Consider the following 14,520-nt stretch of genomic DNA (forward strand, 5'->3'; position numbering starts at 1 on the left):
CTTAATTTAGGAGTTGAAATCTCAAACTGATGCAGAATTTGAAACTTACACTATTGTAACAGTCTATTTCATTACTTTATTTATATTTATATTTATATTTATTAAAGAGAAGAGCTGATAACTGCAACAGTCCGGTACCAGTACTAAGTTGTTTTCATTCTTGAAGTGAATTTTATTTAAATAAAGAGGTTTACTCCTAAAATATACGCTAATATTTCATTGTGCAGTGTCAATAAAAGGTGTGAAATAATTGGAAAACATGTAATTTTAGCTCTTTCGATCCTAAATATCCTGGGATTATTCATATAACATTGTTTAAATGGGCAATGTGATTGTTAGTCATCCAGCAGGAACATAGGAGTATATGATCACGGATCAGACATAGACGATGGTTAGTAGAATTTTAACAATAACTGAACATAACAGCAGTAAACAATCCACTGTTAGTAGAAATTATAGTTGGAGACAGTAATTGTAATTGAAATGCTCTTGTAATAGAGTAAGAGAAGTATGTTTTCATTTTTGTCACTGGTTTTCTATAATATTTATTATCTCTTTAGGTAAAGTTGGAAAAATAAAATCAAGTCAATTTCAGTTTTTGTACGTGCATCAGGTCATAAGTGTTTGTATGATGATGCTGTATTTTCTATTCAGGGATGTAAGGCAGATTTTCAGCAGACTGAAGAGGAATATCATGGTGTAGGGGATTGTGGGAACACATTGCACCTCTCAATAAGGAACAACACTAAATTTTAGATCTGATCTGTAGATCTGTTGCTTATGATGCAGGAAAATCAAGATCTGTTGTAGACTAAACGTCATAAAAGACTGTCGTTTTTTGCTCATATGTATAAAATTATTAACGCATTAAAGTATTTTAATAAGAACTATGTTATAACAGCAATGGCACAGTGAATTGAATTGAACCTTTTGTTTTCACACTATTGTTGCCTGATTTGTAGAAAAAAATTACGCATGTCGTAAATATTTTGTTGGAGTGAAAATGTTTGACAGTACTACCAGCTTTGGTGGTCTCATTTCGATATATCTTTAAATGTGTAAGAAGTCATAAGCTGTAGCCTTTGCTACGTAAAATTATAGTTTTAAAAAATTGAAACATCGAAATGTTGCAGTAAGGTAGGCATGATACATATAAAGTGTGTCCAGAAAGTAAGTTCCAGTTGGCTATAAAAAAACGAAAGTCTATTTTCAAAATATTTTATTTCCATAGAATTACACATACCTCAAAATACGTTTCAATGTCATTTTCAGCTTAGTTTCAATCATTAGTAAGACACCTGTCATAATGGGGAACCAGTTTTTGTACCTTTATATCACTGTGATAAAAACCATGTATTCACAGCTCCTTTTACATTGTCACCTTCAAAGAAATACTATCTGGCCACCAAGGAACTACTTCATATATAGGAACAAATGTAAATCAGTTGATACCAAGTCTGGGCTGTAGGGGAGGCGAATTGATTAAATTGTTTCCGACCAGACAGTCGGCTGTTTTGCTAATCATCATGAACATTTTCACGACTTTCATCAAAGTTCCTAAACTATCTCCTTACCGATACTATTGAATCACTCACACTTATTCTCGTCACAAAGTTGATGTTGAATTATGTATTTCATATTTCTTGCATTTAAGAAATGGAAAACAGACTGCATTTCACTTCCACTTTATTGTTTTGAACATTTTAAACACACAGAATGATGTATCAACATGATCTGATTGTCTCCAAATGGCGTCATTGGCTTGACAATGGATAATGGAACCCAGCACACACGTGCAAAATCGTGACTGCAATGCTATAGTGGCAATATTTCTAATTGGAACTCACTTTGTGGATACCCTTCATACTTGAAACAATTTGTCATGTGTATGAACCTTTTAAATATCTCTTCCAGAAGTTTACCCTTTCAAGAATTAAAAATTCTCTGGACTTCATTTGTTGCTATAGAAAAACTATTAATATGGTAATGTTTTGTTCTCATTAATCAGTAGGGAACTGTAATTTTGGAATGCTTTCTATCAAAACAATCTCAGATAAATAATGAAATCATTAATTCTCAGCATTTTGTTTTCTCGTTACAATTTCAATAACTTTGTTCACAGCTAGAGAATAAAATATTGACATGAATAGTTCCTTTATTACAACATAATAAATCCAGATGAAATTAAGTATAGTTTTTTCTTCTCTTTAAAATTAATTTCCATCTCATTTGTGCAGTAACTGTTAAGTAATAACACACTAAACACACAGCACTTTAACCTGTATCTATCTGTGAATCACATTCCCTGTTTTGATATAAATGTTACATGGTGTTACCAGTATGGGTATAATTGTGTAGAATTTTTTACTCACACTGAACAAGATTACGCTTGAAATGAGATCTTATTACTTGCCTTTCGCATGTGTTCTTGTGTTCACTATATATGAATTTTCGGGTAAAATTATTTTCATTTCTGAAGTTTAAATGTTTGTTCCTTTGAATATATTTAGGAATTACTGTATACACAGTTTGAAATGTGGAATTTGCTTAATGCTTTATTGAAATGTGGAATTTGCTTAATGCTTTAATATTTTGTTATTTTCATATTAAGGATACGGATTTATGGGAAAAGCTATAATTACTTCTTGAAATTTATATTTATGGGCAGTCCACGAATCTTCAGTAAATTCTAATTTTTAGGTATTACTGTATACACAGTTTGAAATGTGGAATTTGCTTAATGCTTTCTTGAAATGAGGAATTTGCTTAATGCTTTATTGAAATGTGGAATTTGCTTAATGCTTTAATATTTTGTTATTTTCATATTAAGGATACGGATTTATGGGAAAAGCTATAATTACTTCTTGAAATTTATATTTATGGGCAGTCCACGAATCTTCAGTAAATTCTAATTTTTAGGTATTACTGTATACACAGTTTGAAATGTGGAATTTGCTTAATGCTTCCTTGAAATGAGGAATTTGCTTAATGCTTTATTGAAATGTGGAATTTGCTTAATGCTTTAATATTTTGTTATTTTCATATTAAGGATATGGATTTATGGGAAAAGCTATAATTACTTCTTGAAATTTATATTTATGGACAGTCCACGAATCTTCAGTAAATTCTAATTTTTAAATGCATTTACCTTAGTATATTTTTTTCATGTTTTTCATAATAATATAATATTTATTGCAAAGTTATATATCATAAGCAAAGAAGAACTAAAAGAGCAAAACAAAGGCCATAAAAATTAAATATGTTTAGTCAGATCTGTTAAAAACAAATCCAAGAGACAATTATATCAGTTTTTTCGAAAGATGGGCTATGCTAATTTATTATGAGGCTGTACTTGGAAGTACAGCGCTACATTGCCAATTTTGGCGACCACGTGATCAACTGATGTTAAATGGCTGACTTTAAAACATTCATTGACAATTGATGCGAAGGTATAACAAAAATACAAAAACAATGGATTTATCCATGTACTTTCAAAACTATGATAAGAATGAAAATGTCAAAAATGATGACATAGGCCATTTTCAAAAATTAAATTCAACCGAATATCACATAGAGAGGGATACCTGTTGTTATGGTAACACCAAGAGTATCTGTATTGAGCATTCACCATGTGGGAACTGTAGAAGTAGAAGTATAAAAAATGGTCCAGAAAATTGGAAAAAATTGAACAATTCGCATTTTCGCATGATTGTGCTCATGAATTTCATGGATGTCTGGTGCTCAATATAGAACATTTTCATCCAAAAGTGTAGATAGTAGACTAACGATACTGGTATGCACGCAGTTACTCTATCAACATTCCCCACAATATAACCATTTATAATTGCTTTCTATGGCACATAACAAAGTATTTAAAGTGCCTCTGCTTGAATGCATCCATGCATCCGATGGCTGCTTATACTGCCATGCCAATAAAGTATAAAACAATAAATAAATACCAGCCTGAAGCCGTTCAGGCTGGCACGGTAAATATAAGGAATTTTACTGTGGATATTTAATTTCCTATTAAAAACGTTTGATTAATAAATGAAATTTGATGTGATCTAACAATCATTATGATTGTTAAAGTTAACATTGAATAGATTAGAAAGTGCTCTTTCAATGGTCAAACATGTAACTTAATCTATATATTATGCCTATATCCTCAAGCGACTTCACTGCCATATAGCGACAATTTTTTTCTATTCATTTGCTCAGTTACAAAAGCTGCTATGTGACAGAATTAAAGCAGTTTTCAAGTTAAAATTGCAAATTAACTACTAGTAGGACATTTTATGGAACTTGTAAGGTTGAGTTATTATTTTTGTTCTTAAAAAAACTGACAAAGACTATAGTACAGTAAAACCTCGATAAGACGCGCCCACTTATTACGCTATCCCATGTAATACGCTTTTTTTGTCTGGTCCCTGCACATTTCATATATAACACCTTAATAAAATACCCCGTTTGTTGCACTCAAGTCCCGCATAATACGCGGTTTTTGTGGAATATTTTCGATGGAATTTTCAGCAATGTACTTTAACAGCAATGAAACATCTTGGTCATTGGACTCACTGGTGCCATTAACTTGAAAAGTATTGGCATTCGACTCTTTACCTGCGCATTTAAACCTCCATACTTCATACCTTAGTATACCCCACCCTCTTGCTACGCTCTCTTATTCGACTCCTTACCTGCGTGGTTAAAGCCTACATACAGTTACAATACCTCACTCTCTTGCTAACCCTCTCTCTAAAACAGCATTCCTCACTCAGCCGTAATAAAATTCTGGAAATTTTTGCTGGGCAGTTTGTTGTCCTTTAGTGTATTGAAGTGTCTGTGAATGTGATTTCAATGAGTGTTAAACGAAAAGCGCTTTCTGTGTCGGAAAAATTGAAAATCTTACGAAAGTACGATGAAAACAGCACCCTTACTCAGAAACAACACTCTGATTCATTAGGAATCCCATCATCGACATTAAGAACGATAATAAAAAATCGCGACTCAATCACTACAGCTGCGACATGGGGAGGATGTAATCGCAGAAACTGAAATGTAGTAAACATGAGGACTTGGAGAACACGCGCATGGCAAAAAACTAGAAATGACTTTTTTTTTTCGAAAGAATTAAGTACAGTACATATTGTAAATGTCTTTGACGTACAGTACAGTCATTACATAATGGAGTAATACTGTATTATCTTTCATGAATCATGTATTTCAATAAAGAAAAATGCTAATAGATACTGTATATAAGTCAAAATTAGTATACCCGCCTAATACACGATCCCAGTTAATACGCGTTTTACACCTGGTCCCTTGAACAGCGTCTTACTGGGGTTTTACTGTATATTTGATATTTGTTGCTGCCACCTACCATTTCAGCGAAAGCATTGTTAGAATGGTCTTAAGAGCAGGCAGATAAGCAGCCATCAGATGTGTTCAAGCAGACAGTGATTTGAAGTATACATTGTTTTCTTCTTTCTTTCTCTTTTAGTTAATTTAACTCTGTGGTGTTTTGTTTCTTGTTTGTTTGTTATTCTGTCTACTTAAGAGTTGTTTACAAACAACCTAACCTAACATAATGCCAGTGGTTCATGCACAGATCATGAACCATTAGTCCACTTGTTATACTTCACAGGACAACTGGCAGAACACAGAGGGACATGGAGGCTCAACATCTTTTGGAGACCAATGACGCAGAAGACTAACATAAGTACAACTGCTTGGCTGAGTTCTCATTCTGTTGTAATGTCTGTGATGTCCTCGTTTAAAGTAGCTTGTTCGACCTTTTCCATCTCTGAACTGAGACAGTTTCACATCCCTCCCTCCCCCGCTAGTTAAGCTTGGCAAGTAATTGAACACTAATATTCGTGTATATATCAGTTTTAAAGGATAAGCACTGAAGAGGGATTTCAACTTATTACATTACTGAAATATTATAGGAAAACATGATGTTTCGCAGATTGAATCTACTGATGTTAACACATGGAAGGAAGGAATCTTATCCTACATCATACATACCCAGATAGGTCGGCCTTATAGGCTTTGAAGTTAACAACTTTTGTCAGGTTTACTACGCTGCCATCGAGTTGTTACATAAGGAGTCACGTCATAATTCCCATTTGTATTGCATTAGTGACTGTAATGCCATCTCGTGTTCGTTTATGGCAGACGGGTGGCAATCCTGGTGGTTGTTCTCTTCAAAGTGCTGCCAATTTTAACATAGCGATGAGTTATCTGTTACATATATGATCTAGGATCTTACTCATTGGTGCTGTTACAACTGGTTTGTTCCAATTTGTGTCCTTCACAAAAATAACCATAATCCTCAAGTATTCATTTGGAGAAGAAAACTGTCTTCAGAGTTGTCTCTGAATGTATTTTTAATTGAATTTGATTTAAATGTAAGTACAGTGTGGTCGCGTCACTCTTGATCTGAAGAACGCAGAAAGATACCAATACCAACTGCTGATTGCTTCATGCTTCAAGGCTGCATAGGCCTGTATGTTACCGGTTGTTGCTACAGTTTAGTTAGTACAGTCTGAGACGTGTGTGCTTGTGTACTTCTTTTAAATACGTTTGAAGTGTGTGTGCTGTGTGCATTTAATTAGTTTTTTATATAATTGAAATGCTGGCTGAAAAGTTTACTCTACGAGAGCAAATATTTATGTACGGAACTTACATCAAAACAGATTCATCGTGACAAGTGTGTAGGAAATTTGTAGAGAAATTTCCTGATATTCGACCCATAGGCGGAGAGAGAACTGTTTCCTTGGGGGGGGGGGGGGGGACAAAGCAAATCCATTGAATTCCGATATAACGAGATTATGGGGTGACATCTTTTATCTTCTACCCCCATTATAGCTTGACCTTGATACAGTTTATCGGAATATGATCATTTAATAAAGGTATTGTAAAATAAAGTAAAATTGTAACAAAATATACCGACAATTTTACTTATTTTTTCTTCTTGTAAGGAAGAGGGACCCAAAGGCTTGCACTGTAGCCTGAGGCTTATTGTGCTTACCACTCCTATTCTGTGAATGATTGGGTAGCTGAACAGCCGCACTCTTGTATAAGTACAGCACGCCATACCGTGAAATTAACCCGGGTTATTGTATGGATGATGATATGTGAATTAATGATGGCGAAATGAGTCCAGGTTCAACATCGAAAATTACCCAGCAATTCTGCTTCATTTGGTAACCAAGTAACTTGTCCAAACCGCTTGTTTCATGGCCAGACATGCTAATCATTACTCCACAGCAGTGGACCAATTTTATATTTACTTTATCCATTTATTTAAAAGAGCAAGATATCATAATATGAAATGTGAATTCTAATTATTTTATTTAATCTCATCTTTAAGTTTAACCGAGATCACTTTTCTTTTTTCTGCATTGTTGTGCCTTTATGTTATTCATATTTCAAGTGGCTGCTTGAACACCTGCAGAGTTCTAACCATCAATACAGGCTGTTACAAAAAAAACATTATAGTGCTTCCATTTCTCAGATGAGGTATAGAAATTTTTACACATTCAGAAATTTAAAATGAATATTATAGTCCAGACATGGTCTGAAGACAATAATTCGTCAATTTAAGCACAGAAACTTAATCATAAACAAAAACAAGAAAAATCTTTTGAATTCAATATTTTCCAACATTAATAGAAAAAAAAAAGAGTTCGACCCCCCCCCATGCCCCTCCCCCCCCCCCCCCATAACTCCGCCTATGAGTTGATCTCCAAATAGAGGTACAGTTCGAAACCTTGTCATTAGATTAAGAGAAACAAGATCGCTGAACTCTAAAATTCGTAGGCCAAAACGAAGGGTTCTAACAGAAGCAAAACTTGATGATATTGGAGCATCACTTGAACGCTCTCCTAATAAATCTTTATGTCGTGTTGCTCAAAAAGTAGGCGTATCAAAAACTTCAGCCCATACAGCTACTAAATTTTTAAAATTGAAACCTTACAGAGTTATTGTAGTCCAAGAATTACGCCTGCATGACAACGAAAGTCGAGTGAATTTCTGTAATTGGGTTTTACAAAACATTGTTGACGGCATTGTTGATCCACATTTAATCATTTTCTCTGAGCATGGTTTCATTTATGTGGTTATATATGTTCACAGAACAATAGATTCTGGTACGATTAATTCACGAAGTGCATGATTGTGTGCATGCCATTAATTAATGAAAGTTATATGAGTGCAATACGCCAGAGAGTACAGATCTAGAATGCTGCGTTTTACCTCACACTCTACAGGCTTGCTCCCATCCGCATTCTTTGGATCAAGCGTAATGCGAACACACTGTATAAGGATTATTCATTAATACAAATACAGTTCACTTATCTTTTCTTTTTTTTTATATATATATATATATATTTTTGCTGTACTCTGTACACATAAAACTTTAGTATTTTTCTCGTTTATGACGTTTAAAGTCTTTTGGTGCCTAGAAAAACATGTTAACGAAATTCCACTATATTTGTTTTATTTTTATTTTATGGTTGGTATTTTTTTTTTTTAATTTTTTAGATTAAAGTTTCTTCGTTATATTGATATTCTGAGAGATGAAATTTGAGGCGAGAGATTGAAGAAAACTATTTCCTCCTTGAAACCATTATGACATTTTGTTATGGACTGGACAACAAATGAAAACGAAAACAAGAAATACTGTTTCATATTGTCATTTCTTGATACTATTTCCATTCAATTGGGTAAGATAGTTGCAATAGCACCAGTAAATAAGATTTCTCCTCCTCTTCGCCCTGCTCACATTTCTTTTCTCCCCTCTCTGACCTGATATTTCCCCGCCATCTTCCTTTATCCGCTTTTTCTTCTTCACTTTCTCGTCGTCATTTTATTTTTTTCTCTCCCCTTTCTTATTCTCCTTTCATTCTTCTTCATCCTCTCGCCTCAAGAAAAAAAATGAGTAGTTTCTCTTATCTTTGTCGAAATATCATATCTTTTTCAGCAATTGAAAAATACCAAACCATATCTGGCCTCACTTGAGTATACACGAGGTTCTCATGTTGTAATTATATTTCATTTATCTTTTAACATTTTTGTATGAAAATGGAAGGATACTGTCGAAATTTTCACAAGTTTCACAGTTTGGAAATTTTAACCCTTAACAGAATTAAGGCTGGTTCACAATAAACTGGGAACGGAAACGACAGCGAGAACGAGAACGGAAATAATGTTAAAATAAATGTATTTAAATGTGAGCATTCACAATTAACTATTAACTGTTGTGAATGCTGACATTTAAATACATTTATTTTAACATTATTTCCGTTCTCGTTGTCGTTTCCGTTCTCGGTTTATTGTGAACCAGCCTTTACAGGAGGCTTTGAGAACTGCCACTTTGACAGAATAAGTATCACCATAAACATTGGTTTGACAATGTACATTAAGCCTTTTTTTGTTTCTCTTATATCAGTTGTTGAAAAGAGATGGGAAAGTGTTGTATGGTTATGTGATGTTTCTTACAAGTTATGTGCAAGTACGTTTTGTTAGTAGTAAATATGTTTATCTTATATTATCTAATTGTGGTAGTTCCGTAGCTTAGGATGCGAAACTTTAACTGTTAGATGACACACGTAGCTAGCATTTTTTGTCTTATGAAATTCAGAATGTATTTAGAATGTATTATGCTAGAATCTTTTATTTATTTCCTCTAGCCTTTGAAAATATCTTTTATTTGACTTTTGCTTAAAAATACATATTACCGGTATTCAATTCTGCCAGCTTCCAAAAACTCGAATGGAAATATTTCAGTAAACAAGAATTATATCTGTAGGTACCTGAAAATCCATCTTTCTTCCATTTGAAGTAATTCTTAATTTTAATATTTAAGTTTATTTCTAAAAACATTTTAAAGTCATACGTCTTTATAAATATTTCAAAGTAAAAAAAAAAAGGATATGTGTTTCAAAATTTTTTAAAAAGTGGTTTTCAGATTAAAAGGAAAATGCGTTTTTCTATAAGAAATATGGTAAAGCATGTGAGAAGAATTGAAGATAGGTACATGACTGAAGGTATTTTTGTAGTGAAAGTCAACATAATATGAAACCGAAGAAAAATGTATTTTAATGGGAAGGTGTTAAAATATTATAAATGTTGGCAATCAGATTAACTGGGTTATTGTACAAAATATTATAAATGTTGGTAATCAGATTAACTGGATTATTGTACATATTACTAACAAAGACTGTGTTGATGTATAAATATCTTGGAAAGTAACTCATCTTAAGGAAATATCGTTTAAGCTTCTTTGCATATGCTTGCACATTGATACTTTTATTTACACATTAGACTGAGTATGATATGGAGAAGGTTTATGATGGCTCCATGCAACCTTTTCATGTTCTACAAACATATTGTTACAACGCACATTTTTTAAGCGAAGCCAGAGCAGGTACTCTGGTGCAGCTGTGAGAGACTGAAGCAGACGGGAGAGACAAATTGTGTTCTGTCTACCTCACATGCAGTATCCACCATGGCTACAGGAAACTTATTTCTGAGGCAGCTAAAATAGGTTACGCGGAACTTTATTAACTTTATAAGCTGTTTAGATATAGATATAAAAATAAAATATAAGGAAATTGTAATAGATATCTGTAGTGTGAATTATTTCGTGACTTTTGGGTAGACAGTGTCTACCCTATCTCCCCTGATGCTACGCCACTGGGATTGATGTAGTCTGTGTCATGATCCAGCTATCTTTTAGTCTAGGAAAGACTAGTGCTTAATTTGAACCTCAGAGTCATACCAGAAGTTAATAAGAAGCGTGAGAGGAGAGGTTAATATTAAAATTGTTTACAATTTACATTATCTGTTTTTTTTTTTAATTTTATGTATTATTATCAGCTGAGTTTTCACAGTGGGATGTGAAACTGGTTCTGGAAAGAATGTTTGCGACATAATCATCACACTGCGGCTGCGGCTGTGAAGAAACATTTGTCAATGTGAAATTTTCACTAACCTCGTGAGAATCACTACGCTATTTTTTCATAAAAAATTGTAAAATTGAGCTTTGCGATCACTTAGACATATTAAAGAACCCCCAACAATAACATGAAGTTTATATTAAAAATATGAATTGTCAAATGCACAATATGTTAAATGAACTCTCCACAATGAAGTCAGAACTGAAACTAATGAACAGATGAATACCATTCTTAAAGTGAGTTTAAAATCGACAATGCGCAATATTTAGCATCTACACTGCAGAACTGTTAAAACAACCTTTACAATATGTTTCACAAGTTACATTTCCTATTGTGGTGGGTTCATTTTATTACAAGATCGGTAGGCCTACTAGGTGGTAGGTCTCTCTATAATAAAGATAGTATTGTTATAATTCCGACGTGCCACAGCACCAAGCACAGGGATTTTATTGAAGGAGGATTATGTCTTATGTCGATGTAGATTTTGTTACTCTGACAGTGAAAAATTAGAGAAGGGAAATCATTTTTTTTTTTTTTCAAAAAAGTTCAAGGGGGAGGTGAAAGCTGGTACACCCCTGGTTACATCTTTCATTAGCTTCTGAAGTTCAGTTCTTCGTTCATTGGTAGTAATTTAGGTTGAAAACTTTACAGCATATCATGGATTTGCAAGTATATGCTAGAAGTTTGAATGCATGTCCTTCGAGTTAGTTTGAAATGCATTTAAAGAAAATGGAAAATCTATGAAAACAATGGAAAGACAGAGCTACTACTGATTTCGAATTAATAGCTCCTTAATTATTGAAACAGTTGATAGTAATACGTGTATATTTTTTTTAAACATCACAATTTAGTATCCACATAAATTCAATTTATTCCATGTTAACTATTTCACAGTTATGATAATCTTCTTTAGTGTTTTATTTGATATTGGCTGTCTTAATTCTTTTTTTGATATGTCCCATGTGTGGAATCTCATTTTATTTTCTGTTTATAAGCCTATCATAGAACATCCTCTTGTTGTATATATGTATCTTGACTTCTTTCCTAGAACTCCGGTCAAAAGTGTGATAAATTTTCCACAAAATATCTCACAAATATGAGCGTATATATTAATTGAGAACTAAGTTCATCTAGAATGTCCAAGTGGAATTTGTAGTGGATAAAGATAGTGATGAAGATTTTTCGTGGTTCTCCGTACCATCTTCATAATTACATAATTTCTTTATACTGCACTAATGTAGCAAGAAATTGGATATTACTACATCATATCATCTTAACAAGAGAACATCTCTGTTGGATGAATATAGCAAACTCTCACACAGTAAGTAACCATAGAAATCCTTGAGTTGACACTGATACCTAAGCATGGAACTCTGAGATGACATGAAGGGTGCAGCAGAAACAATTGGATGAGTGACAGTTGGAAAGAACACTTACTGGTAAAGTAAGAATTTTGTACTTGCATAAAAGTGAGCTATAAAGGAAAGCATTATGTTGTGTAGTCGTTCTTAAGATAACTTTACTTAACTAAGTTCAATTCCAAACACATCTCAGCATGCTGTTCAATAATCTCTCCAACATGTTATGTGAAATTCATAGAATTTTAACTTAAATGACATTCTTCAAATCATAGTTTAGTCCATTCACAGACGTTTTGTTACTATAACATTACTGTAAGTCGCATGCTGATAAATGTGGAAAGTATTGATGCTACACCATGTTCCTGAAAAGCATTTCTCACCGAGTGTTAATTGAGTCTGTTATGATATTGGCTTAGCACCATTCTTTTGCAATCATACTCTGGAATAATAATAATAATAATAATAATAATAATAATAATAAATATTATTTTACCTGGTGGAGTTGAGGCCTTCTCTTGCACTCAACTAAGTGTATAAAATTAATACAAATACATAAGTAATCTTTGGGCGGTTGGGTAGCTCAGTTGGTAGAGCAGCTGGCTATGGACTGGAAGATCTGGGGTTCGATCCCGGGTGCTAAACTTTCAGAACAGCCCCGAGGTTCATTCAGCCTCCTATAAAATTTAGTACCGGGTCTTTCCCGAGGGTAAAAGGCAGTCAGAGCGTGGTGCTGACCACACCACCTCATTCTAGTGACGAGGTCATGGAAAGCATGGGGCTCTATCTCCATGCCCCCCAAATGCTTTCATGGCATGTGACGGGGATACCTTTACCTTTTTTCTTTTTTACATAAGTAATCTTTATTGACATGTTGGCTCTGATAAGTTAATAAATGACACCAATAAGCTTCATTTGAAAACCGTCTGTAACTTATCATACATAAATTTATTTAATTATAGAAGAATTATATCACATAATAGGTAATGACAGGTCAAATTGGGATCATTTAAGAACACATCATAGGCAAACTATTGTACTACGTACATAATTATGAATGTTGTTATGAATGAAGACTTAATTGTGCAATCTATAAGCATATACCATATACAAGTTAATAAATATATAATTTATTTCAAGAAATAGTCTGCCCAGGCATCCTGGGTTGCCAAAAACACAGAATAACACACATATAAGAATAGTAATGATTACAGTAAGATAGATGAGCCAAATTTAAATGTGAACTAGGAGCTTAAGTTTAAGAAATAATAAATTTGTACATATATTTGTAACAATCACACACTAACGAATAGAAAAGGGGGGGGGGGTATTATGATATTCCGTATAAATGATTTTTCAGAATTGCCACAGACCCTTTAATGGTTGAAGTAATTATTTTTGGAATGATGTCATGGATTCCAAATGTTTTGATAGTGTTTACAGTTGATCGTGGGATGGTGCCCCTCGCTCCGATCATTAAACCATGTACTTCCCAGGTGCCTTCCATCTGATATTTTTCTCGAAAATACGGAATAGTAGGCTCATAAATTTGTTGTTTTTCTTTGTTGACCTCGGATGGTTGGGTCTGGCTCATCTCAAATCTAACAGTTGGGTCCAGTATAAAGCCTTTACTATTAGTCTTGTCTAGAGCCATGATGTCCGCTCTTCTAATTCCGCCGCCTTCAGACGCAACGCAGTGCACCTCTTCATGGACCTCGAAGGATTTGTTTCTAAGGGCTTGTGCTATTAGTTTTCGGATGTTATGATGGCGTGAATTTCTCAGGAGTTCTCCATGCTGACAGGATCCTAGGACGTGTGCTAAGGTTTCAATCTCGTTGCAGTATCTGCAACGGAAACCGTCCAAGGATCTCCCATGAAGACTTCTCACTGGTGCTACGTTAGCATTCATCTTAATTGCGTCCCGCCATTCAGAGGAAGTTAGACCCTCCTTAGAAAAAATCCATTTATTTCCGGGAGTATATTCTTGAAATAAAATAACACCTTTTCCTTTATGTGGAAGCGCACACCATTTGTCGTACTCTTGTTTCCTAAGATTTTGTCGTAGTTTATGGACATTGATGTTACTTATATCCAGATCTTCAGGTGGAATTTTTAACTTCCTGGAACATACTTTCTTTTCTGCTGCTATGTTCCTTGTAGAGGCAATGAGAAAATTATTAAAATTATAATTAAAATATTAA

At 33.8% G+C, this 14,520-nt stretch overlaps 1 protein-coding gene across 2 annotated transcripts in view; it reads left to right on the top strand.

The window, feature by feature from the left end:
* Positions 1–10,583, top strand: part of LOC138698382 (bis(5'-adenosyl)-triphosphatase enpp4-like) — a 39,700-nt gene extending 29,117 nt beyond the window's left edge. The window contains exon 7 of one of the 2 annotated variants that reach the window (XM_069824253.1): positions 5,642–10,583. In XM_069824253.1, coding sequence (XP_069680354.1) covers positions 5,642–5,711 — 70 coding nt within the window. In that variant the 3' untranslated portion in view covers positions 5,712–10,583. Of the gene's footprint in view, positions 1–654; positions 2,090–5,641 lie in introns of those variants that run through there. The other variant, XM_069824254.1, reaches the window with a different exon arrangement.
* The last annotated feature ends 3,937 nt before the right edge of the window (positions 10,584–14,520 follow it).

This window comes from Periplaneta americana, chromosome 4 (assembly GCF_040183065.1).
Source record: "Periplaneta americana isolate PAMFEO1 chromosome 4, P.americana_PAMFEO1_priV1, whole genome shotgun sequence".
Lineage (NCBI taxonomy): Eukaryota > Metazoa > Arthropoda > Insecta > Blattodea > Blattidae > Periplaneta > Periplaneta americana.